Source organism: Podarcis melisellensis (assembly GCF_964234715.1).
Source record: "Podarcis melisellensis genome assembly, chromosome: 2".
NCBI lineage: Eukaryota > Metazoa > Chordata > Lepidosauria > Squamata > Lacertidae > Podarcis > Podarcis melisellensis.
Window position 1 is genome coordinate 13567341 of NC_138529.1, and position 23550 is coordinate 13590890.

Sequence of the window (23550 nt, forward strand, 5' to 3'; positions counted from 1 at the left end):
ATCTGTTCTGAGTGTGACTCTTGTTGGAGACATCCTGCTGCCCCAGAAATGCCAACCATAAGGGAATGATGGAAAGGGTAATCTCAGAATGATGGAAAGGGTAATCTCAGCTGTAAAAGTGCCAGAATTTCATTTTGTTTGGAAGCTCAAAATGCTGGCCCCTTTCTTCAGATTGTGTATAGTGTCACTTTCCTACTTAATTGCCAGGCAGAGGTGCAGTTACATGCTTATCTGCCTTCCAAAGCTAGCTTTGCTGAGAAATAAAACCTGGCTCACAGTCGAGAACACATTTCTCTTATGTAATAAAGGTGGTCTTTGGGGCATCACCTAACCTAGACCTTCCCTTGCTGCTTCTGTTTGCTGTTAGGTGTGCCAGTGGTGCATGAAAACTGGGTAAGAGTAGTTGCCAAGAAGAGAGGAGTTGAGTGGGGAAATGGCTCAGAATTTATATTTGTATTTATTCGTTAATGTGGCTTTGTTATTTTTGTGACATTCGTTGTTGCTTTTGTTTTATTTTCCTATACACCACTTAGATATATTTTCATATGTTAAGCAGTACAGAGATTTCCTTTAAAAGCCCTAAATAATAAAGCCCAAGGAGACAGGTGCTGATTCTACAGCACTGTACCAGCAGGAAGTTCTAAGTAAATGGACATGCTTTTGTAAAAAATAAATAAAAAAATTCCCCTCTTTGTGACTCTTTCTTCTCCACCTTTTCTTAGATGGTTAACCTGCTCTTAAATAAAGGGGCCAATCTGAGCACATGCGACAAGAAGGAGAGACAGCCAATACATTGGGCAGCCTTCCTTGGTATGTTTTTCTCTTCCTTTTGCAGGCCCTCTGATCTTTCTTTCTCTCTCTCTCTCTCTCTCTCTCTCATTTGTACGAGAGAGAGTGTCTGTGTTGTAATCATATATATGGATCTTTGAGGAGGAGCTTATATGTAAAGGGATAGAATATTCTGAATACATATCCAGCACAGAATGCAGGATATTGGAGTTCTGGTGATCTGTGAGCCAGGAAGTTGTTGGTTCAAAGCTCGCCTCTGCTCAGGCATCAAACTTGGACTTTTACATCTAATGCAAGAGGTGACTGGGCAGCAATGGGTCATTCCACCCATTCTTTCTCTAGTTTCCTCCCTCTGCTCATCTCATCTAATGTGGTGAGCAGGGTTCTAGCTGGTGAGAGCTGAGTTACCTCCTACTGTTTGGGGTCATTAAAGGTATGTTCAATGCATTCAGGTTGCAAGGTGGTGACAGCATTTCTGCCATGAATTTACCTGGTGTTATTAGATAAACTGCTCTTCCTCCCACCCCCCACATTGCAATCTGCAATATGGGAATAACGGTCCCAACTTGTCTCATGTCACATATTAATGAGGGATGCGGGTGGCGCTGTGGTCTAAACCGCTGAGCCTCTTGGCTTGCTGATTGGAAGGTCGGTGGTTCATATCCATGTTACGGATTCCCGTTGCTCTGTCCCAGCTTCTGCCAACCTAGCAGTCTGAAAGCACACCAGTGCAAGTAGATTAATAGGTACCGCTGCGGCGGGAAGGTAAGTGGTGTTTTCATGCACTCTGGCTTCCGTCACAGTGTTCCGTTGCACCAGAAGTGGTTTAGCCATGCTGGCCACATGACATGGAAACACCGGCTCCCTCAGCCTGAAAAGTGAGATGAGTGCCACACCCCATTTTTGACTGGACTTAACTGTCAGGAGTTCTTTACCTTTGCCTTTTAATGAGAGATATGCGATGTGCCCTGATTGCTCAGGAAGTGTTACGTAAAATGCCTTTGGGGTTGCACCACTCCCAGCTTCCCAGTCGCTCCACAATATGGTGAGCCTGAGTCAAACCAAGTAACAGGGTGGCCATTTGCACATAGCTCATAGACAAAAGGGAGCACTCATGATTATAGCCAGAAGCAGGAATCCAGTGAAGAGCCAAGGAGGAAAACCATGACTTCAGAGGGCACTCCATGTGAGCAGGAGTCCCAAGTAGGAGCCAACCACTGTACAAACTCAGCTGATGTGGTGCCTCCCATTGCTTAAGGATGGGTTTAACTCTGGGCACCATTTTGAAAATTGCACATGGGCATTTGTACTCATTGTGCTTGCTTCATTCACCTCAAGAGTTAGGCCATCGCAATATGCTATGATGATGATGAGGATGATGATTGATTGTTGAATCTGCTTCTTAAAGACTACCTTCTGATTCTTTTTCTCCTAATGGAAGGAGTTCTCTTTAGGGGAAGGCTTCTTTTCATTCAAAGATATTTCCACCCAGAGGGAACCCAGTCACACAAACAGTCATTAAGATACACCAGCAGCTATTAACATACTATCTAGAGCTATTAACACCTCATTAGTCTTTTTTTGCGCTTCAGCTGAGAAAAGGGGGGGGGGAGAGGGGAGAGCTGCTTTTTTTCTACATTAAAGACGAAAGCTGCATGTTTAATCATCCCTTTTATACTCTTCCTACTTTTTTTTTTTTGCCAAGCATGTAAAGCTGAATGTTCATAAGTTAAATGCTCACAGGTTGCAATTTACCCTTTTAGGGCCATAGGTTTGGTTTATGAAATTATATAAGGTAAAACTGTGCTCAAATTAAACTGTGATTATCTTTTTTAAAAACACCAAAACAAAAGATGTCAGTCAAAGAAATGGACCGCCAAAGCATAGAAACCTGAAGTAAGTCTAGAGGTTGAGCAGATAAATATATATGGAAGTGGCAAGTAGGGAAAACATATAGATTACAGTGTGCAGCCCTGTCCCTGCTTTAGATGCCCTCTGTATCTGCCCATAAGCTGTTAAGCACAGAGCAGAAGAAAAGTTTGAAATCTTTCATTGTATGGTAGACGCTGAATCTAAAATTCAAATATCATTGTTTTGGGTGCTTTTTCTATCACCCAGTCCATGGAAGAAGGAGGAAGAAAGATTCCTGATCTAGTGAAATTCCTGGCAGGACAAAGAATTGAAATCTTGCAGAAATCACCACATTTGGCTGTCTATAACGTAGTGAATTGGCTCAGACAACCTTTTAAGGTGACAAAATCCACAGCTCGGCAATAACTATTAGCACCAGCCAAAATATTGCAAAAAGCGTGGCAATTTTTGATTCTGTGGATTCTTATAGTCCAGTGCTACCTTCATTGGCTTCCAACATGAGCATGTGGGAGTGGGAAACCTTGTTCAAATTGCTATCTCTGTGTTTGCCTGTGTTGCCTCTCTGTGTTATACCTCTCTGTGCTTGTACATTGCCTCCTCCCAGGGCATCTGGAAGTCTTGAAGCTGCTTGTGGCCCGAGGAGCTGACGTTACGTGCAAGGACAAGAAGGGTTACACACTGCTGCACACGGCAGCAGCCAGCGGCCAGATCGAGGTTGTGAAACACCTGCTGAGGCTTGGAGTAGAGGCAAGTGCTGTGAATGTACCAGCTCAGTGGGCACTTCTCCTGCTTATTCTGACAGTACTCTTAACAGTGTGTACCTGTACTTTGAAACGTGTGCAGGCATAGTTTCAGACAGGTTAGGTGCTGCAGGGGAGGGGACTATTGCAACAATATGGAAAAACCTGGAAGCAGCTTTGGCACATGGATCTTCATCATGAAATGCATGTAGGTAGCCCCAATGTTAACAGTGTTTCCCCCTTGCGATACTTGTTTTCAAGATGCAGGTGTTTAAAAACAAATGTTTGGAAGTAACTGTATGTGGATGCTAATTGCCGTCTTGGTGTTATTTTACTGGTGATTTCTAATGCCTGCTGGATTCTGTCTCCACAACCAGCGCAACAGGCAGGGAAAAGCTGCAAGGGCATGTACTGCTTATCTTTTAAACGAAACCCAAGGTTTTATACTGGCTTCAACAAACCCCCTGCTTATACCTGTTGCTGCACTTTTTAGCTAGACAATCTATTTTTTTATTTCCAAAAATAAATACCGTATTTTTCGCCCTATAGGACGCACCGTCCCATAAGGCGCACCTAGTTTTTTTGGGGGGGGGAATAAAGGGGGGAAAATTATTTCCCCCCCAGGCGCCCGAGCTTCCCCCGACCCCAGCCCCCAGAACAGGCAACTCTCCACAAAGCCTCTGGAGCCCAGCGCCGGGCTCCCGCGCCTTGTGGAGAGCTGCACGAAGCCTGGAGAGCAAGAGGTGCGCACCGACCCCTCTTGCTCTCCAGGCTTCAGCGAAAGCCTGCATTCGCCCCATAGGACACACACACATTTCCCCTTCATTTTTGGAGGGGAAAAAGTCCGTCCTATAGGGCGAAAAATGCGGTAAATGAAAAAATAAAAAGTTGAATAAAAAGTTAATGTGAGCAAGCAAGCGCAGTAGGTTGGGCTAAGAAGCAAGTGTATACCTGAAGGACAATCTCCACCCCCATCGTTCAGCCCGGACACTGAGATCCAGCGCCGAGGGCCTTCTGGCGGTCTCCTCCCAGCGAGAAGTGAGGTTACAGGGAACCAGGCAGAGGGCCTTCTCGGTAGTGGCGCCCGCCCTGTGGAATGCCCTCCCTTCAGATGTGAAGGAAATAAGCAGCTATCTTCTCTTTAAAAGACATCTGAAGGCAGCCCTGTTTAGGGAAGTTTTTAATATTTAATGCTGTACTGTTTTTAACACTTGATTGGAAGCCGCCCAGAGTGGCTGGGGAAGCTCAGCCAGATGGGCGGGGTATAAATAAAAAATTATTGTTATTGTTATATTTGAAGGAGCTTCTGTGGCCTTGGGCATCCCAATAATGTAGTTGCTGCTCTTCTTTCTGACCAAGCCCTCTCTGTACAGCACGTTCACATGCTTGCCTTTTTATACTTGTCCCTGTAGATTGATGAACCAAATTTCTTTGGCAACACTGCACTTCACATTGCCTGTTACATGGGCCAGGATGCTGTGGCCAATGAACTGGTCAACTACGGCGCCAATGTCAATCAGCCCAATGAGAAGGGCTTCACCCCCCTGCACTTTGCTGCCGTCTCCACCAACGGAGCCCTGTGCCTGGAACTTCTCGTCAACAACGGAGCTGACGTGAACTTTCAGGTATGAGCACTCAAGTCAGGATTCGGTCAGGCTTTGAGGGAAGGAGGTGGGGAGTCTCAGCTAGAATGGGAGAACTAAAGGCAAATTTATATTGTAGTTAGCAGGACATCTCCACTTGCTAACTTGCTGTGATGTTTTCAGAGTAAAGAAGGGAAGAGTCCTTTGCACATGGCTGCCATTCACGGACGGTTTACACGCTCTCAAATTCTCATACAAAACGGTAAGCTTTCAGTCGCCCGTCGGTATTTATGCTTAATATTTAACAGTCTTCCTTTCTAATTAGAGTTATTCACTATTCCTTGCCGTCCTTCCCAGTTCTTCCTTATAATTCGCAGAGTAATGTTGTGCCTGTAGACATTTCAGATGTACGTATTTTGTTTCACTTGCAATGGTTTACCTTGTGTATAATTTAAGCAAATTCTTTTCTTACGCTGAGGTCGGCAGTCAAAACCAAAGTCCAGTTTACTGTGAGGAGGTTTGAAGAAGTGCTTTGAGCGTTAGTCACAAAATGGCCACCATTGGAGTGAAACATTACACAAAATGGCTGTCTTGGTGTTGTGGCATAACACAAAATGGCTGCCATATAAAAAAACTTATCTTTCTTTAGTTTTTTCTTTTCCCTTTCTCCCGTTTTCTCTTTCTTTGGTTTTCTCCTATTTTCTTCCTTCTGACTTTGTTCTCTTTTAGACTAGCTAGCTTAGAATATATGTATAAAGATACTAAAGATACTTTGCAATGGGCGTGTATTTTTTATATATTTGAATAAGTATATATATGTTGAAGGAGGCATGTTTAGGAGAGGCTGAGCAAGTGCAAACAGGAACTGAGAGGGAGACCAAGTGGTCTCCTGTGCGTTGGGGTTTTTTTGAGGGGATATTTACTGATACCTTTTGCGGAGGTATTGATGGGCACACTGATCTAGTACATTTCACTTCCCTTCCTGCCAAGCCAGAGTTGTCCCTTGCTTCTGGTCATTTTGAAGAACAAAGTAAATAATGAATCCTGCTTGCTTTTCTAGGCAGTGAGATTGACTGCGCTGACAAATATGGCAATACCCCCCTCCATGTTGCTGCTAGATACGGCCACGAGCTGCTAATTAGTACTTTGATGACGAATGGTGCTGATACTGCAAGGCAAGGACTTTTTCTTCTTAATGTGTCATCAGTCAGGAGGAAGATACAGTGGGTCACATTTCAGATCACATGTAATGAATTACGGGTTTGCGTGTACCAGGCCACCGCTCTTTTGCACACACATTTTGGATAAAGAGTGGTGGATGGTTGAGTGCTGCTTTCAACCTTTTTCGTGCATGTGTGTATGGAGTAACGCCCGCCCTACATTAGTGATCGCAAATTCACCAATTATTTGCTTCATGCAGAGTGAAAATTTTGTACATTTTGTATACTCACCCAGAAATGGGGTTATTGTGCTAGCGAAACAGAAACTCAGTTCTGTGTTGCTGCTGGCTGTGTTTTCCACCTTGATGTCGGGTGGTGTGTATGTGTTTCTTTCTCTTTCTCTCTCACACAATAATTCTTTCTTTTGGTTTGCCAGGCGTGGGATCCATGACATGTTCCCCTTGCACTTAGCTGTTCTCTTTGGATTCTCAGACTGTTGTCGTAAGCTACTTTCCTCAGGTATGTGGATAGGACAGCCCTTGCTTGTCCTTTCACTTCAGGTTTTGGAGTAGGGTTGTGTTCATAGGAAGCCACAGTCCATTTTTCATATTTTCCTGAATTCAGAATAAGCCAGCCAGCTGGGGCTGATGGGAATTGTTGTTCAACAACATCTGGAGTGCCAAAGGTTCCCCACACCTGGTCCAAGGGAGGTTGTTGGGAGACTGTATTTTTTCATTGTTTAGGGCAAGGGACAACCTAGAGCTTGTTGAGAAAAATAAGGTTTTGCTTATCTTGCTCTGAGGTAGACAGTGGAGTGAAATTTTTTGTCTGATTCCTTCATCTGTGCCAAAATGCACCACTCCCCACAATTTTTTGCACACACATTCTAAGCTCAAATAATACATGAGCTTGCTTACTTTGCATTAGGTTGTCCATTGCACATGCTTTCTTCTGAGCTTAATTACCTTATTTTTCTGTTTATTAGACTAGATTTCCCCCCTAAAAAATAATGTCAAAAATTAGGGGGTGTCTTATACATGGGTAGGGACGCGGGTGGAGCTGTAGGTTAAACCACAGAGCCTAGGACTTGCAGATCTGAAGGTCAGCGGTTCGAATCCCCACGACGGGGTGGGCTCCCATTGCTCAGCCCCTGCTTCTGCCAACCTAGCAGTTTGAAAGCACATCAAAGTGCAAGTAGATAAATAGGTACCGCTCCAGCGGGAAGGTAAACGGCGTTTCTGTGCGCTACTCTGGTTTGCCAGAAGCGGCTTAGTCATGCTGGCCATATGACCCGGAAGCTGCATGCCGGCTCCCTCGGCCAATAAAGCAAGATGAGCACCGCAACCCCAGAGTCGGTCACGACTGGACCTAATGGTCAGGGGTCCCTTTACCTTTTATACATGGATAGTGCCAAGGCTGGACTGGCGATTGGTTGTTGCTGCGAAAATAGGGGGCGTCTTATACATAGGGGCATCTTATAGATGGAAAAATATGGTATTTGTGCTTTAAAATCCTACCTGACTTCCTAGATTTAGGTTTGGGTGTATAGAGCTGGTATACTGCTGGTAAGGAACAGTGTGGTGGGAGAAATATAAATCAATGAGGACCAGAAGGTGCTCTTCACTGTCTGACAAGTAACAAGGCACAGAAGGCCCATCAACTGAACAATTGAGCTCTGCACTTGTGAAGCATTGTTGAGACATTTTAGAAATCTGAACTCCAGATAATAAACTTCCCATGGAAACGCTGGCCAGAATCATGGGACTTGACCATGAACCAGTTCCCTGCTGTTTTCTGATTCACAGGTCAGTTGTACAGCATCGTCTCTTCACTTAGCAATGAGCATGTGCTGTCTGCAGGCTTTGATATCAATACGCCAGATAACCTCGGGAGGACCTGCCTCCATGCTGCTGCTTCCGGAGGGTGAGTAGTCAATCAGTTTGTTACTTAGGCAACATATTCTTCAGAACTGATCAGCATGATTTTATTGCCCTGTTGCTTATTCCTATCTCACTGGCTACCTTTGTTTAAGTAAAGAGGAGGGAAAGGTTAAAAGACTGTCTGGCTTTGTTTATTTCTGTTTAACTAGAACAGATTCAGGTTTCCATTGCCTTGAAGTACTGTACAGCTGTGGTGGTGTAATCAAATTGAAGCTCTCTTCTAATCCCCAGTGTTCAGAGCTAATATTGGGAGATTCCTTGTTTGTGTGAAGTGGAATTTCCAATTGCACTTCAGAACAAATATGAGAAGATTTGCTTTGATCCAGCAAACATACCATAAGAGAGAAGAATCTGTTTCTCAAGGGCTCCATGCAACCTTCAGCCTAATTACCTGTGGGAGGGGAAGAAGCCATAAGGAAGGAAGGGTGGAAAAAGCATGATGGAGGGAGCAAAATTTAGCAAAAAGTGATGGTAAGGGGCAGGGGGGACCTTTTGCAAGCAAGCAATTCAGACCTCTAGCAAGAGTGGTCTGTGTCCTTTTCTCAGCATCCCACTGAACAGGGTGGAAGTTGGGAGAGGAAAAAAAGGATCACCCACCCACTTTGGGTTAATTTCCCCCCTTGCTGCCAGCATGTGGCTCCTGGCAAATCTCCCTCCCGCCCTGGAAATGTCCCTTGAAAGGAGAAAAAATATTTCTCATCATAGAATCCCATGTCTGCATTGCTATCTTTCCCAGTTGCTCTAGACCAGGGGTAGTCAACCTTTTTATACCTGTAATGCATCTTTCTTGATGGTAAAATTTCTTTACTGCCCACCAGTGCTCGATGGAAGGAGGATTCAGCTTGTGCCATAGAACCCCCTACCGCCCACCTTGAATCCTGAAACGCCCACTAGTGGGAGGGAGGGACCAGGTTGACAACCCCTTCCCTAGACAGGGATCTCCATCCCAGCTAGAGGATAAGCCACACCCACAAATATATAGCTCTCTTGGGAACTGTGCTCTCAGGACAGCATTCTCCATGGATGTGGAACAGCCACAGTTAGTTAAAATGTGTGCCAGCAAAATTGAAGCTGTTATACTTCCAAAGTGTACAAAAACCTGGATTCAGGTTGACCCTGCATGTAAATACAAAGAAAACCAGAGGGTATCTGTGTGCTTCTTGTCCAGCGGCTACCATTTTGAATATCCAAGCTATATAAACAATTCACTCTGCATTCAGGCAGACCCAGTACTCTTGGGTCAGTTCTCTCTTTTTTTTTAGAGTGCAATCACATTGTTCAAATGTATTCTATTTTTTTATTTGACTTCTCGAGTAGGCACTAGGACACAACCTGGTGGGTGTTGTCTTGGTCCATTTGCTTGAAGAGGCAGAAACAACGACACCCTTGACTTGGAGGGCAGTTTATGTTTTCTGCTCTACTTAAAAATAGGACATACTTTGCTACCACTCCGCTAGCCCTTTAATTTTCTAATAGTTGGTAAAAAGCAAGCTTGAGTGAATTGTGTGCATTTTCTGTTTTATCAAGCCTACATCCTTGACTGGAAATCGTCCTTGATCTTTTCTGCTATCTCCTTCCTAAGAGATTGCTTCCCCCCTATGCCTTTCAATCCTACTGAGGCTTCCCACCGTGTAAAATCTCTCTACTTTCTCATTCTAACAGCCTCTTTAGTTCAATCACATTGTTCATATGTATTCTATATTTGTTTTTGGCTTCTCTGTAGGAATGTTGAATGTCTTAACTTGCTGTTGAGCAGCGGAGCTGACTTGAGGAGGAGAGATAAGTTTGGAAGGTAAATTAAGAGCACCATGCAGTTTGGCCTTTGGGCAAGGAAAAGCTGTTGTTCAGTGGTACTGAAACCTGCCCAAAGGCTGTGAAGGCCTTGCACTGTGTTAACAGGAGACTGCTTTTATAAGTGTGACTCAGTGCTTATTGCACTGAGGATGAGCTTAAGGTGCTCACTTGCAGAAATGTTTTTGCTCAACCAAAGCTCAGTGCTGCTCTGTTGGGAGCTGCTGAATTAGAAGGAGAGGGATTATACATTGCTTTTCTGTTTGTTAATGCAACACAGCATTCGCAAGAGCCACTGATGCACTGGATGACGTGTCTGCTTCGAAGGTTGTGAGATCACGGTTAACGTCCCTCTTTGGTCAGGGACTCATAATCTCAGTCTTTCTTCTATCTGTAAAATGGCATTTGCAGAAGAACCCTTAGAAAGTGGCTGTGAGGGTGAACGCTCTGCATCACCCGAAGAACAATATAAGCAATATGAGCAATATAAAGTGGGCGTAAATAAAAGACATAGTAGAGCCGCTGGGATGCAGAGGACACGTCGGCTGAGGACTAGCTCAAGACAACACAGCAAACTAACCCAGGTTAGATCCATGCAGGACCAAAAGTTGACATATTAACCCAACGGAGCCTACTCTGTTACCAGATTGAGGAAATGGAAACTCTGAACCACATTCATTGCTTACAGTGCTAACGTATTAAAAGTTCCTTGTTGTTTAGTAAGTGCTTCAAGTCTCGTTTTCCCCATCCAGGACTCCTTTGCACTATGCAGCCGCTAATGGCAGCTATCAGTGTACGGTGACATTGGTCACTGCCGGAGCCAGTATTAACGAAGCTGACTGTAAAGGCTGCACCCCCTTACATTATGCTGCTGCTTCGGACACTTACAGGAGGTAGGAGAAAGGGCTGGTGGGGGCTGGCGGGCATTTGCCTAAAATGGCAGCAGTCAAGTGCAATTCTTTCACCAGAAAGATCTGCAGTAGATGCAATATTTTTCTTCTCCCTTTCTAGCACTTTTGTGGATAGAAAGTGTATCATTAAAGCCCTCATTGGAAATACAGTGAAAATTAAATAATGAACTGGTGCATTCTGGGTTTTTTTGGGTTTTTTTTAAACAATGATTTAAAATGGCAGGGCTCATCTTTGAGGCTTTTATCTAAGAATCATGGTGCTACCTGCCCAAATGTTTAGACATTAGAAACCAAAGACAAAAATGGCAATAGAGAATTTATACTTCAGATCTTATTTGGGGTGTGCATGACTTTGCTTTCTGCTGTTGCAGATGTTTCAGACTTTCCCCTGTCTCTAGAGACTTAAGAAGATTTCTCCAAAAATAGTTAAAGTTGAAATTCAACTTGCACTATGCCTTCTTGGGCTAGTGAAGTTACTTAAATGTCTACAATCCTTTTCCTACTCTCCTGTGTGATGCCAGGCTGATGAATGATGACTTCTGAAAGGTTGCTCAGGCTCATGACACGTCTTTTTCCCAGATCATATTTTGCTTCTATGAATTTCATAGATAAATTCAGTCGGAGCCACTGAGGTCATCAAGCTTGTTCTATACTGGCTCTTTGTAACCTGTCCTGATTGACCAGTATCATGCACGTTCCCCCCCACAAATTTATTCTTGCAATGGATTTCCACATGTGGGATTCCTTTGAAAACTGTATGCAGTACTTTGTTACGTGTTCCTGCACAGTCCCTCTTCTGCTACGTCTCAGCAAAACTGATCTAGGCTTTCACTCTTGCAGAGCTGAGACTCATTCAGGAAACAGCCATGACACTGACGAGGAGCCGCTGAAGGAGTCACGACTGAAGGAGGCAATCTTGTGAGTAGCCCGTCTTAACTTGCCTTAGCATACAGCTTTAGGAGCTCAGCTGCCTCCACACACATGTCTTTTACCAACTAGATTGACAGTTTGAATTTAACACTTCACTGCCAGTTTTTAAGTGACTGATTGGGCTTGGGCAGTGGCCATTGTTAGGGGGTTCTGTCCTATTATTGTGACTTAAATCAACCAGCAGTTGGGCTTTTACCATATCAGCGTGGGACACAGTCTCTCCAGGTTTTCTTTGCTCCTCCAGCCTCATCTTTAAAATGCACTCCAAACCTTTTCAGAATAAAATATGCTTTGACCTTTGTTCATCTCTCTCTCCCGCCTTTTCATTATTGAAACTGAATTTGAGTGGATTTTTATAAAGTCCACAGACATCAGTTTAACATGGAGAGGGGAGTTTAGTAACTCCTTCTACATCTTACATGTGTCATACTTGCACTGGTAAGTGGTTGTGATGCAGGCAGGGAAGAACAGTGGAGTTTCTTTCTACCAACTAGGGCTGCCATATTTCAAAAAGTGAAAATCCAGACACAAAAGTTGGTTGTTTTTTTTTTTTGAAGATGTATTTGAGCTGCCAATATACGTGCCATACAAGTTGGGTTGAAAGCAATGTTTTACACAGGGCTGCAGCTGTTCTTATTCTGTCAAACTCTGCGAATGAAGGGAATCTCCTTTCTTCATTGAGAGTTGTGGCTCCTGCAGCACAGTTGCGAGACATTTTAATAAGAAACCACAGCAAAGGCTGTTTGCGCAGCAGCTTTTAGGTCCTTCACATGCATCTGATTCAAGGCATCTGACCTAATCTACTCACATCTGCTCCAGTTGTTTAGAGTTCTTGTTGGATAATGGTGCTGACCCCTCTCTCCGGGACAAGCAGGGATACACCGCTGTCCATTACGCAGCTGCCTATGGCAACAGACAGAACCTTGAGTTGGTAAGCTCGAATTGGGATTGGAGGAACTGGGTCGTGATTTTGGAGGGGAGACTGAGGAATGAGTGTTTCTGTGGAAGTTTGGAAGAGCCATACTCTGGGGTGCAGCCTTCATTTGTATTCACAGTCAACTTGATGAAATATGCTCTCTTGTTGAGTACCTTGCTATTGTGCACCTGGTTGCTTTGATGGAATTGAGAGCTGTTCTGAATAGAAACTGGTCATGTTCCCACTAAGCCAGGGTATGCAACTTGTTAACCATGATGTGCAAGAGCAGCGCAAGTGCCCAGATTTCATTCCTCCCTTTGTTCACGTAGGTGCAACAAACCAGAAGTCTTGGCTTAGCCTGACAACCTGCCCTTTTGGTTTCTTTTCTGCCTAAAACAAGCCATGATACAAAGCCAGGGTTTGTTTTTGGCTTTCCAAATGCAAACTAACCATTATTGTTAGTTTGGAGAGAAACAAACCACAAATTATTGGTTCTGATATCAAAGTAAGATACTGGTCAATCAGGACAGGTTACAAAGAGCCAGTATAGATCAAGCTTGATGACCTCAGTGGCTCCGACTGAATTTATCTATGAAATTCATAAAAGCAAAATATGATCTGGGAAAAAGACGTGTCATGGTTTGTTGCTCCCAGTTGGACAAAAGGAGGAGCGAAATAGGAGAATGTGAGTTGCAGGCATTAGCATTTACCTCATTAACATTATGGGTTAAAAATGTGACATACCTTGACTTAGTGCTAGGTGCTAAAGCAGCCGTTGTGTGTATATGTTGCGATAGAACATCAGATGCTATATAAGCTTTGAGGAGCTAATCAATCCTCTCCAGTAGCACAAACAGGCTGTTTACATGGAAACCAGTTTTAGCAGGGAGCTGCATATGTCTAGGTCCAGGGTGGAGGGCATGGCAGGAGTTTTGGCAACTCAGCTGTTGCCTTAAAACCTCTCTTGAATGGTTAGATGAATATCAGTTTTGCTTAGGATCTGAAAACCAGCTCTGCACAATCAGTGTATGAGAACAATATGATCTTTCTTGCTGACTCGTGTGTGTGTTTGTAGAAAATGTTAATGACCCAAATGGCTTTTATGAAATAGACAAAGTAATATCTATCAATAAATTGTGGCTGATCCAGGCCCCTAAGCAGCATAAAACAGTGCCTATAAAAATAAAGGCAGCAGCAACATAATAATTTGAGCAGCAAAGAAATAAGTAAACACAGACAAGAACCCACCGGAGAACCAACAAATTAGCACACATCTTGCTCTGTAAAATGCACAGAGATAAAAATGGTCTTAGGTCACATCAATAAAAATAGTGATTTCCATTGGACATTAATCTGGTATTACAATGACTACCCATTCTATGTACTTACAGTGGGGAAAACCACTTAACTGCATTTCATATATTAAAATGTGTGAAATACTTTTTTTAGCCAGAGTTTAGTCTCGGCATAAGAATTCTTAATGCCTCAAGGTGCCTTAACAAAGATAGCAAAGCAATACTATTACCATTGTGCTACTGAGATACGCTTGGAAAGTGTATTGGCATTCCACATTTGAGTTTTAAGCATTTGAGCATATGATTGCACTTCTAGACTCAACAGCCCATCAAGCTTTTTTCCTGCTTGGTAGTCCTGTGAATGCATTTGGGGGTTGGTGGAATGCTAATTTCCTGCCTGGGAAAGCTAAAGACTGCTGGCATCATTGCTTCTGCGGGTTCTGGAGGCTAGAAGAGTTAAAGCATTTGAATGGACATTGTGCTTTTTTGGTTTGTAGCTCCTGGAAATGTCTTTTAACTGCCTGGACGATGTGGAAAGCACCATTCCAGTCAGCCCTTTGCACTTAGCTGTAAGTATATCTATCATAAATCTGGCTTTGCAAGGTTGTGCGCTGTGTCTTGCACTGTAAAAGGACAGCAGCTTATACAGTGAAAGTGAATGCTAAAATCTAGGCAAACGCCAGCAAGCTGACTCTTTCCAGGTTCATTTTAGGCTCAGTGACACTTACTAGGGAGTGAGTCCCATGGAAATAATGTATTTATTTACTGCTGCTTGGTGGGTTTTTAAAAAATTATTTTTAAAAGGTAATCATGCTTGGGATTGCACGGCATGTACCGTAGGCAAAAAGAGGCAAGGCGTGCAAAATGAACTAAATACTGCTGTTGCTTCCAGGCCTATAATGGTCACTGTGAAGCCCTGAAGACACTTGCCGAGACCCTGGTGAACCTGGATGTGCGGGACCACAAAGGGCGGACGGCTTTGTATCTTGCCACGGAGAGGGGCTCCACGGAGTGTGTGGAGGTGCTCACCAGCCATGGTGCTTCTGCTCTTGTGAAGGAGAAAAAGAAGAAGTGGACTCCCCTACATGCTGCAGGTGAGGGCATGGCATTTCCTTTTCTCGGATGCTTGCTTTCCTTCTCCTGACTGCTGTTGCAAACAAACCTAGAGCACTCAGTAGGTCTTTGCGGAAACGGCAGTTTGAGAAACTATTAGAAAAGGGGAAGTTGTGTACATAGTACTATTTCCCTCCCTAGTTCTTCCTCTTACATTTCTTACAGCTGCCTATGGGAACACCGATTCCCTACATCTTCTCATTGACAGTGGGGAGAGAGTCGACATCACAGATGTCATGGACATCCATGGACAGTGAGTTTTTCCATTGGCTTATATATGTTAATCGTTCCATGTGTTTGGGCTGGAAGTCCTCCCTTCTGTTCCTGTTAAGTTCTTTTTGCCCCTCAGGGGTCCCAAACGGTTATAACAGTGTGGTGTAGTGGTTAGGAGCGGTAGTCACATAATCTGGGGAACGGGGTTCGTGTCTCTGCTCCTCCACATGCAACTGCTGGGTGACCTTGGGCCAGTCACACTTCTTTGAAGTCTCTCAGCCCCACTCACCTCACAGAGTGTTTGTTGTGGGGGAGGAAGGGAAAGGAGATTGTTAGCCGCTTTGAGACTCCTTAAAGGGAGTGAAAGGCGGGATATCAAATCCAAACTCCTCTTCTTCTTATATAAATAAATTCTAATTAGAGTCGTACCTTGTAAATCGAACGGAATCCGTTTCAGAAGTCCATTCGACTTCCAGAACGTTCGAAGACCAAAGCGCGGCTTCTGATTGGCTGTAGGAAGCTCCTGCAGCCAATCGGAAGCCACGGAAGTCCCGTCGGATGTTCGGCTTCCAAAAATAGTTTGCAACAGTTTGCAAAATAGTTTGGAACAGTCACTTCTGGGTTTGCGGCGTTCGGGAGCCAAATGTTTGGGAACTAAGCTGTTCGACTTCCAAGGTACCACTGTACAGGAGCTTCCCCTCCTTTGTGCAAAGCCATGAAATAGCACCTTTCTCATAATAACCTACCCACCAAAGCCTCTCCTCTGTCACTTTTATGTTCCTCCTTCTCCAATAGCTGAGAATAGGACTATGGATCCTGATGGCTCCTTCTCTTTGATTTGCAACAAAGTCCTAAACGACACCTAGTCCCACTCCTGGCTCTGCCGCACCCCTTGCTCTGTTATTTCTTTTTAGAACCCTACTTGGAATTGAAGGCAGCCCTTATTCTGATTTTTCTCATTCTAATTGTTGGGGTGCTGCCTCTGCACCTTTCCTTATCAGTGGAAGACCCTTAGGCCTCTAAAACGGGGCCGAGTCAAATTTTGCTATGCCTGAGCCATTATTTCTTGCCTCCCAGAACCCCGTTGATGTTGGCGATCATGAACGGCCATGTGGATTGTGTCCACCTCTTACTTGAGAAGGGATCCACAGTGGATGCAGCAGACAGGAGAGGCAGGACTGCACTGCACCGGGGGGTGAGTAGAAAAAGCTGCTACTGCATTCACAGGCTATAGTAACATAGCCTTGCAGTGAGCACTACATGTGCTGGCTGCACAAGGGATGGAGAACCAGTGGCCTTTATGGTGTTTCTTGAATCCAGCTCCCATCATCCCCAAGCCAGCCTGAACAGTGACTGGGGATGATGGGAGATGTAACCCAACAACCTCCATAGGGCCGCAGTCTCCCCATTCCTGCCCTAAGTTGTCCTTCAATAACTTATGTGGAAAACCGAATTAGAGACTTCATCACAGAACATCCCAAACCTTCAGCCAGTCAGAATGCACTGGCTCGTCACAGTGGTCGGATGATACTGAAAGGTACGGTATATCCTAGATCAGGAGTGTCCAAACTTTTTTCAAAGAGGGCCACATTTGATGAACATATGTGATTGATTGAAGTTGTTGAGCTTTGTGCAACTGTAGCTGCCAGGATTCTGTTAGCACAAAATTGGAAAACCCCAAATACCCTGACCGTTAAAGATTGGCAAATTAAATTATTTGAGTATATGGATCTGGCAAAAATGGCGCAGAACATTAGACAGCAAAAAGGTACAAGGTTTATCGACAATTGGTCTAAATTCATAACATATATAGAAACAAATTCTAGAGATATAAAAATCACAGTAGGTTTAATATAACCCTTGTGATGTGTTTACGTTAAAAAATGAAAAACTGCAGAATGGATTTAATATTCACATAACCCAAAACCGAGATGGAGGGAAGTCAAACGTTATTTATTGTTAATTAATGTTTGTTTTTTGGTTGGTTTAGGTGTTTTGTTTTGGTTGATGTTTTCTTTTCTTTTTTTGGTATGTGTTGGCTATTTTTCTTTTTCTTTCTTTGCTGTTGTTTGGTTATCGAAAATGAATAAAAAGAAGTTAAAAAAGAAGAAGTTGTTGAGCTTTGCTTGCAATTTTACCCCAAAGTTGTTGTTTTTTGCGATCGATGTTGTTGAGCTTTTCTTAGGATTTTACACCAGCAAATAAACTGCCACAGTGGCAGGATTAAAAGAAACAGCAGGCCGGATTAGGCCCCCGGGCCAGACATGCTTGTCCTAAACTGTTGGCAAAGAACTTCATGTGCCAGACAGAAGCATTTCAAGGCACTTTGGTTTGGGAAGTGAGGTTAGAACAGGATGAGAGAGAAAAAGGAGAAATATTTTTCAGTTGTTTACAGACTCAGGATTTGCTCTGATAAATAATGGGTTATTGGCTGGTGGTACCAATTTACAATGTCATTAAAAACCCTTATAAGTAACAATTGACTGCTGTGTCTGTCTTTGCTATGTCGTCCTGCTGGTTTCAACGTGCCACCAAAGAGAAGCGCCCCATTGCTATCCCGGCACTGCCAAGATTCCTTTATAGTAACCCAGCGTTATCAGTATTTGGCTGGGGCACATTCTGTCATCATTCACTGTTCTTTGCTCACTCCCAGGCTGTGACTGGCTGTGAAGACTGCCTTGCAGCACTGCTGGACCATGATGCCTTTGTATTGTGTCGGGATTTCAAGGGCCGGACCCCGATCCATTTTGCCTCGGTGTGTGGGCATTCCGAAATCCTGAGGACCTTGCTGCAGGCAGCGCTCTCTACTGACCCTCTGGACTCTGTGGTGGACTATAGTGGCTACTCACCAATGCACTGGGCTTCTTACAGCGGTACGAGTTATGCCTGATTCTGATTGTTCTTTTCCTGTGCCAAGGCAGAGAACCAGTCCAACCGGGGTTCTGTTCAGTAGGGCCACTAGTAGGATACTCAGCATGTAGCGAGTACACAGCTCTCTACGTATTCTGAGTGCAGAACTTGGTGCTGCAGAGAACACCACTCTGAGAGACGCATTCCCCTGCTGGAAGTGTATGTCAGTCTGTTGCAGCCTGGCTTATTAAAGCAAGCTGCAGAAACTCATAGTCACCACCTTCCCAGTTTATGGCTGTTTTGTTGATCTGGGAGACCACCCAAAGGGTCTTTTCAAGTCCTTGGGCAAAGGCGCCTTTTGATTCTGCTCATAATAATTTCTTGGATGTTGAAGGTCATTTGATAATGCCTTCTGCCTCTTTTCTCCCTTTGCCAGGGCATGAAGATTGTCTTGAATTGTTACTTGAACACAATCCATTTGCATACCTAGAAGGAAACCCCTTTACTCCATTGCACTGTGCGGTGTAAGTCTCAATTGGTCCTTTGGAGGGTGGGACGGGGTGTGGAAGCAAAGACCAAAGTGGATCTTTGGTTTTCGTGATGAGTGGCTGGACTTCTGTGTTTCTAAAGAAACTGTATCTCAAAAGATGTACCTTAGGCCTGGAGCATTTTAAATAATAAGCGATTAGTGCAAGAGACCCTGTTGTTACCATATAGTGCATTCTTAATAAGCCTCCATCACAGATAAACAACTAGCCCTGCAGTTTGCCATGGCTTCTCCCAGACTGCGGAGCATCTAATCTCATGAAGTGCTGATGGTTTTTTGTTAAGAGATCCTTAGCCCCCTCTTATAACTTATCATTTCCCTGCCTGGGTGCCATCACAGGCAAGCCAGTTTCAAACTGTTTAAATTTGGAGCATATTCGCACCCTAAATGTTATATTCTAGTTAGTGCAATCTTGACTCTGGGTGTTTTTCTGTGGATGCAGTCTTCATGAGAACCGCTAGAGGGCACGTCTAACCTGCAGAACTCTTCCTTCATCACAAGCAGAATGATGAGTCAGTTTCAGCAATGTTAGGCTTTCTCCCAGAATGTGCAAGCTTTACAAGGAGTGGGTAGCAGGACCGAATAGCAGGCTGCTCTGCTGACCTAGTTCTTAGCTCTTACTTTGTTCGTTCTACCAGAGAAGAGAGTTGAGGTCAGGATACCAAAGTTGTACCCCTAGTTTTGATAGTGTGAACACCTACAAGGGGTCGTTGCCCCCAAGTACTGTGGTCTCTCTGGATTGATTGATTTACCGTTCTAGTCCACCCTAACCTAACAGCTCAGAAATGTGATGCAACCACATTAAAATACTATCAAGTCTCCATTACATCTAGCTTAGCCTTGAGCTCTGAAAGCCAACCCAAACCAGGTCTTGAAGTGGTTTTGAACAATGTCCAGGTTTGCATTGGAAGAGTTTCCAGGGACAGGTAATTCCATAGCTGACAGAAATCACTGAGAATGCTTTATTTGTGTTTTAATGTTTTTGTGTGTTTTTACGGAAGGAAGATCGGCAAAAACATTTTTTTTCCTTGTACATTTCAAGTTATAAACAGCTCTGGAAAATAAAAGATCAGCAAAGATTACAATTCCAGAGCAGTTTCTTCCTTTGTTTTTCAGTGGCTGTCTCCAAGGCTACCTTTATAAAACTGCCTTGTACCAATTCTGATGGTTTATCTGTCAGAGTCAGTTCTGACTGCCACTGGCTCTCTAGGGCTGGGGAACATGTGGGCTCTCTGCATATTGCTGGACTGCAAGTCCCACCATCCCTGCTCATTGACCATGCTACCTGGGGTTGCTGGGAGCTGGAGGGCCGTAGATTCCCCATCCCTGCCCTAGTGTCTCAAGGAGAGGCCTTTTCCTGCCTGAAGTTCTTTTTAAGCAGAGATGCCACAGATTGAAGCTAGGATCTCCTGCATGCGAAGCATGTAATTTGCTGCTGAGCAATAGATGTCCCCACACATGCATGTATGTTACATGCCGCATTCTGGGCTCTCTTCCCTTTCAACAAACTGCAGAAGAAGATAAATCCAAGCCACGTTAGCTCATTTGCTTCTCCCATTTTCTTCCTTCTGCAGAATTAACAACCAGGATGGCACTTCTGAGATGCTTGTGGAAGCATTGGGTGCCAAGATTGTTAATAGCAGAGATGCCAAAGGAAGGTGAGTGAGTGTGCAGCCTTGTTGATCATCGTTGGTGGGCGTTCTAGGTATACCGTCCCCTCCGAAACTCACCAGTCATCGGTGCCTATAGGAAACTTTGCTTCAAGAATTGACAAAGATGCTGGAGGAGTTGTTAACAGGGTGCAGACGAGGAGTCCCTCACATTAGCAATGTCAGGTGATGCTAAACTGAAGCCTAAGGTAAAGAGACCCCTGACAATTAGGTCCTGTTGTGGCCAACTCTGGGGTTGCAGCGCTCATCTCGCTTTATTGGCCGAGGGAGCCAGCATACAGCTTCCGGGTCATGTGGCCAGCATGACTAAGCCGCTTCTGGCGAGCCAGAGCAGCGCACGGAAACGCCGTTTACCTTCCCGCTGGAGTGGTACCTATTTATCTACTTGCACTGGTGTGCTTTCGAACTGCTAGGTTGGCAGGAGCAGGGACCGAGCAACGGGCGCTCACCCCGTCACGGGGATTCGAACCGCCGACCTTCTGTTTGGCAAGTCCTAGGCTCTGTGGTTTAACCCACAGCGCCACCTGCGTCCCACAATAATGCTGATAGCAGGTTCTTTAAAAGGAGTGTTAGCTGCACTCTTGATTGAGGGAAGAAACAATATTCTGAAGAGGTGTTAATTCAGCAGGAATAAAGGTGGAATTTGGAAGAATGCCAGGGTCTATGCTTGTTAAATGCATTTGGGGTTTTTTCCTCCATTCCAGGACCCCCCTTCACGCTGCTGCCTTTGCAGACAACATCCATGGTTTACAACTGCTTTTGCGCCACCAGGCTGAGGTAGACGTGACTGACCAACTGGGAAGGACCGCTCTCATGATGGCTGCTGAGAATGGCCAGACCGCAGCAGTTGGTGAGTAGAGAATCCATTACAATTATGCCTCCCTCCCCCTTTTGTCTTTTTACTGAAGTATGTCACGGTTTGCACCAACTCTCACTTGGCATCTTCACCTATTTTCAGAGTTTCTGCTGTACAGAGCAAAAGCGGATCTAACTGTGCTGGATGTCAACAAGAACACAGCTCTTCACCTGGCCTGCAGTAAGGTAAATATCCAGGGAGGACCTGCAAGCAGTATTCCCCCACTCCTTGCACCACCCACCTGTCAATCACCTGATTTCAGGTGATTCAACTTCAATGGAATAATGAGTGCATTCATACTTGAAAGGAAAACCGGGAGCATGTCCTGAGGGCATTCCAGTGGCTGGAAAGGAAGAGCCAGAAGCACTTGCTGCGTGCTCAGAATTCTTCCTTTCCTCATGGGTTTATGTGTCCTGCACTTTTTTATTATATTTCTATGTTTCTTTTCATTCAAATGACATAACGGAGCATAACAGAACCTCGCAAATGCCGCATACATCATATAGAATAATTAACAAACCATCAGTAAAACAATTGCAATCTATAAACCACTATTTTAAAAAGCATCTAAAATAAAAAGCTGAACAGCACAGCTACAACAAAAGCTACTCCTTCCCATTTACAAGCTTGCTCTAATTATAACGACCATAATTTCGTCGATTTGCACAACATAGCAAGCCGTACTTAGATGGAATTTGTGCGTGGAGATTGGGAAAGGGGGTGTTGCTTAAGAAAGGCACCTGCCTTCCAAACGAATCATTCCTTTAAATAAATTACCTTTTCTTTCCAGGGTCATGAAAAGTGTGCCTTGTTGATTCTGGGGGAAACCCAAGACCTTGGCCTTATCAATGCAACTAACAGTGCTCTGCAGATGTGAGTATTTGTGCAGCTGGTGGAAACGAGAGACTGTTTGGTTCCCCCCTGCCTTTCCTTGTTTTCCTTCTTGCCAAGTACATTCCTAGCAATGAGACAAGGGTAGGCATCTTGTTAGTCGGCCCTAAAAAAAAAAAAAGTCTTCTGCATTTGGATGGGCGTTCAACATCTGTGAGTAGACCTGGAAAAAGAAAAGCATTTATTTTGATGCTCCTGGTCTTAAAGGATTTTACAGCCAGGAATGTGTGTGGTGTGATCTCATGCCTCACTCATCTTCTTTGGAGATACTCAGTGTATGAGCTTTCTTGCATGAAAAGGGGAGGCTAGGTTAGCTGACAAATCAGAACTCTTGTTATGTAACTCCTCAGTGTTGGGGAACTAAGAGATCTTCTGATGGAAGTTTGTCACGGAGCCATATACTCAGGGTCTGAATAACCTCAGCACACTAAGCCTGAGAAGTCTTGTGCTTGGTTGTATTTATTTCTTTAAAAAAATCTTTACTACCCTTGCAATCATTAGGAGCTCAAGCCAATTAAGAGTAATATAAAAATCAGGTGGGTGTGCTTGTTGCTTAAGATAACAAAGATAACTATACAGATAGAAAGTTACATATACATAATACTAATACACTGCGTCATGGTGTCTAGTATCAAAAATCTGAAAGGCTTGATGAGAAATTTTTAAACTTTGAGTCTAAAACAGTGATAGATTGCAGCCTGGTTGACCTCACTTGAAGAGGAGGTCCCTCTGCTGCATCACCACCAATACTGTGGAAAAGATTCTGTTTACAAATTCCCAGAGCAAAATTTCCCATAGAAGTGTAATCCAGAATCGTATTTTCCCTAAAGAACTGAAAGGTGGGTAGGGGGCTCTTAATGCCATACGCTTTGGAAAACTATTGGAATGAACACATTGCAAAAAGCAAATTGAAAACCTTTCCAACTTTCACAGAATGTATTGCAGGATGGACTACAGATCTATTTGGCCCACAGAATTAAATGTTTACATCAGGCATAGGCAAACTCCGGCCCTCCAGATGTTTGAGACTACAATTCCCATCATCCCTGACCACTGGTCCTGTTAGCTAGGGATGATGGGAATTGTAGTCCCAAACATCTGGAGGGCCGGAGTTATTGGTAAAACCTATTTGGTGTTTCACAACTTTCTGACCAGTTGCAGGAGCTTAGCCAGACCTAGTAGAGTACACGCAGAATCCACGGAAGCAATTGGCAACTTGGCTGCAGACAGGATAGACGAAACAGGAACCAAGAACTTGTAGTTAGGTGTTTATTATATACAGTGGACTATTTACAGGAACAGAACATGGATCTTCTGCTAGCTCTCTCTGACGCGACTCACAACTCCTACACTGATATAGAACTCTGAACACTGAAATACTGAACTAACACCTTCCAGTTAGTAGGCCATTAATTATCACTCCCTTTAGAGAGCTTGACCAATCAGGGAGCGGCCTTCATGTCTGTTATCACCAGGCAGACTT

The 23550-nt window shown here is 44.2% G+C and overlaps 1 protein-coding gene across 2 annotated transcripts in view; it reads left to right on the forward strand.

Annotated features, from left to right (window-relative positions):
* The window catches only part of ANKRD52 (ankyrin repeat domain 52), a 51110-nt gene that overhangs the window by 23627 nt on the left and 3933 nt on the right, over positions 1 to 23550 (forward strand). For both annotated transcript variants that reach the window (XM_081898539.1, XM_081898538.1), the window contains exons 6-26: positions 723 to 810; positions 3266 to 3408; positions 4814 to 5026; positions 5168 to 5246; positions 6045 to 6159; positions 6581 to 6663; positions 7950 to 8067; positions 9808 to 9876; positions 10628 to 10768; positions 11627 to 11704; positions 12536 to 12647; positions 14425 to 14496; positions 14820 to 15021; positions 15206 to 15293; positions 16331 to 16448; positions 17907 to 18126; positions 18540 to 18627; positions 20225 to 20308; positions 21025 to 21170; positions 21279 to 21361; positions 21967 to 22049. In XM_081898539.1, coding sequence (XP_081754665.1) covers positions 723 to 810; positions 3266 to 3408; positions 4814 to 5026; positions 5168 to 5246; positions 6045 to 6159; positions 6581 to 6663; positions 7950 to 8067; positions 9808 to 9876; positions 10628 to 10768; positions 11627 to 11704; positions 12536 to 12647; positions 14425 to 14496; positions 14820 to 15021; positions 15206 to 15293; positions 16331 to 16448; positions 17907 to 18126; positions 18540 to 18627; positions 20225 to 20308; positions 21025 to 21170; positions 21279 to 21361; positions 21967 to 22049 — 2423 coding nt within the window. The remainder of the gene's footprint in view (positions 1 to 722; positions 811 to 3265; positions 3409 to 4813; positions 5027 to 5167; positions 5247 to 6044; positions 6160 to 6580; positions 6664 to 7949; positions 8068 to 9807; positions 9877 to 10627; positions 10769 to 11626; positions 11705 to 12535; positions 12648 to 14424; positions 14497 to 14819; positions 15022 to 15205; positions 15294 to 16330; positions 16449 to 17906; positions 18127 to 18539; positions 18628 to 20224; positions 20309 to 21024; positions 21171 to 21278; positions 21362 to 21966; positions 22050 to 23550) is intronic.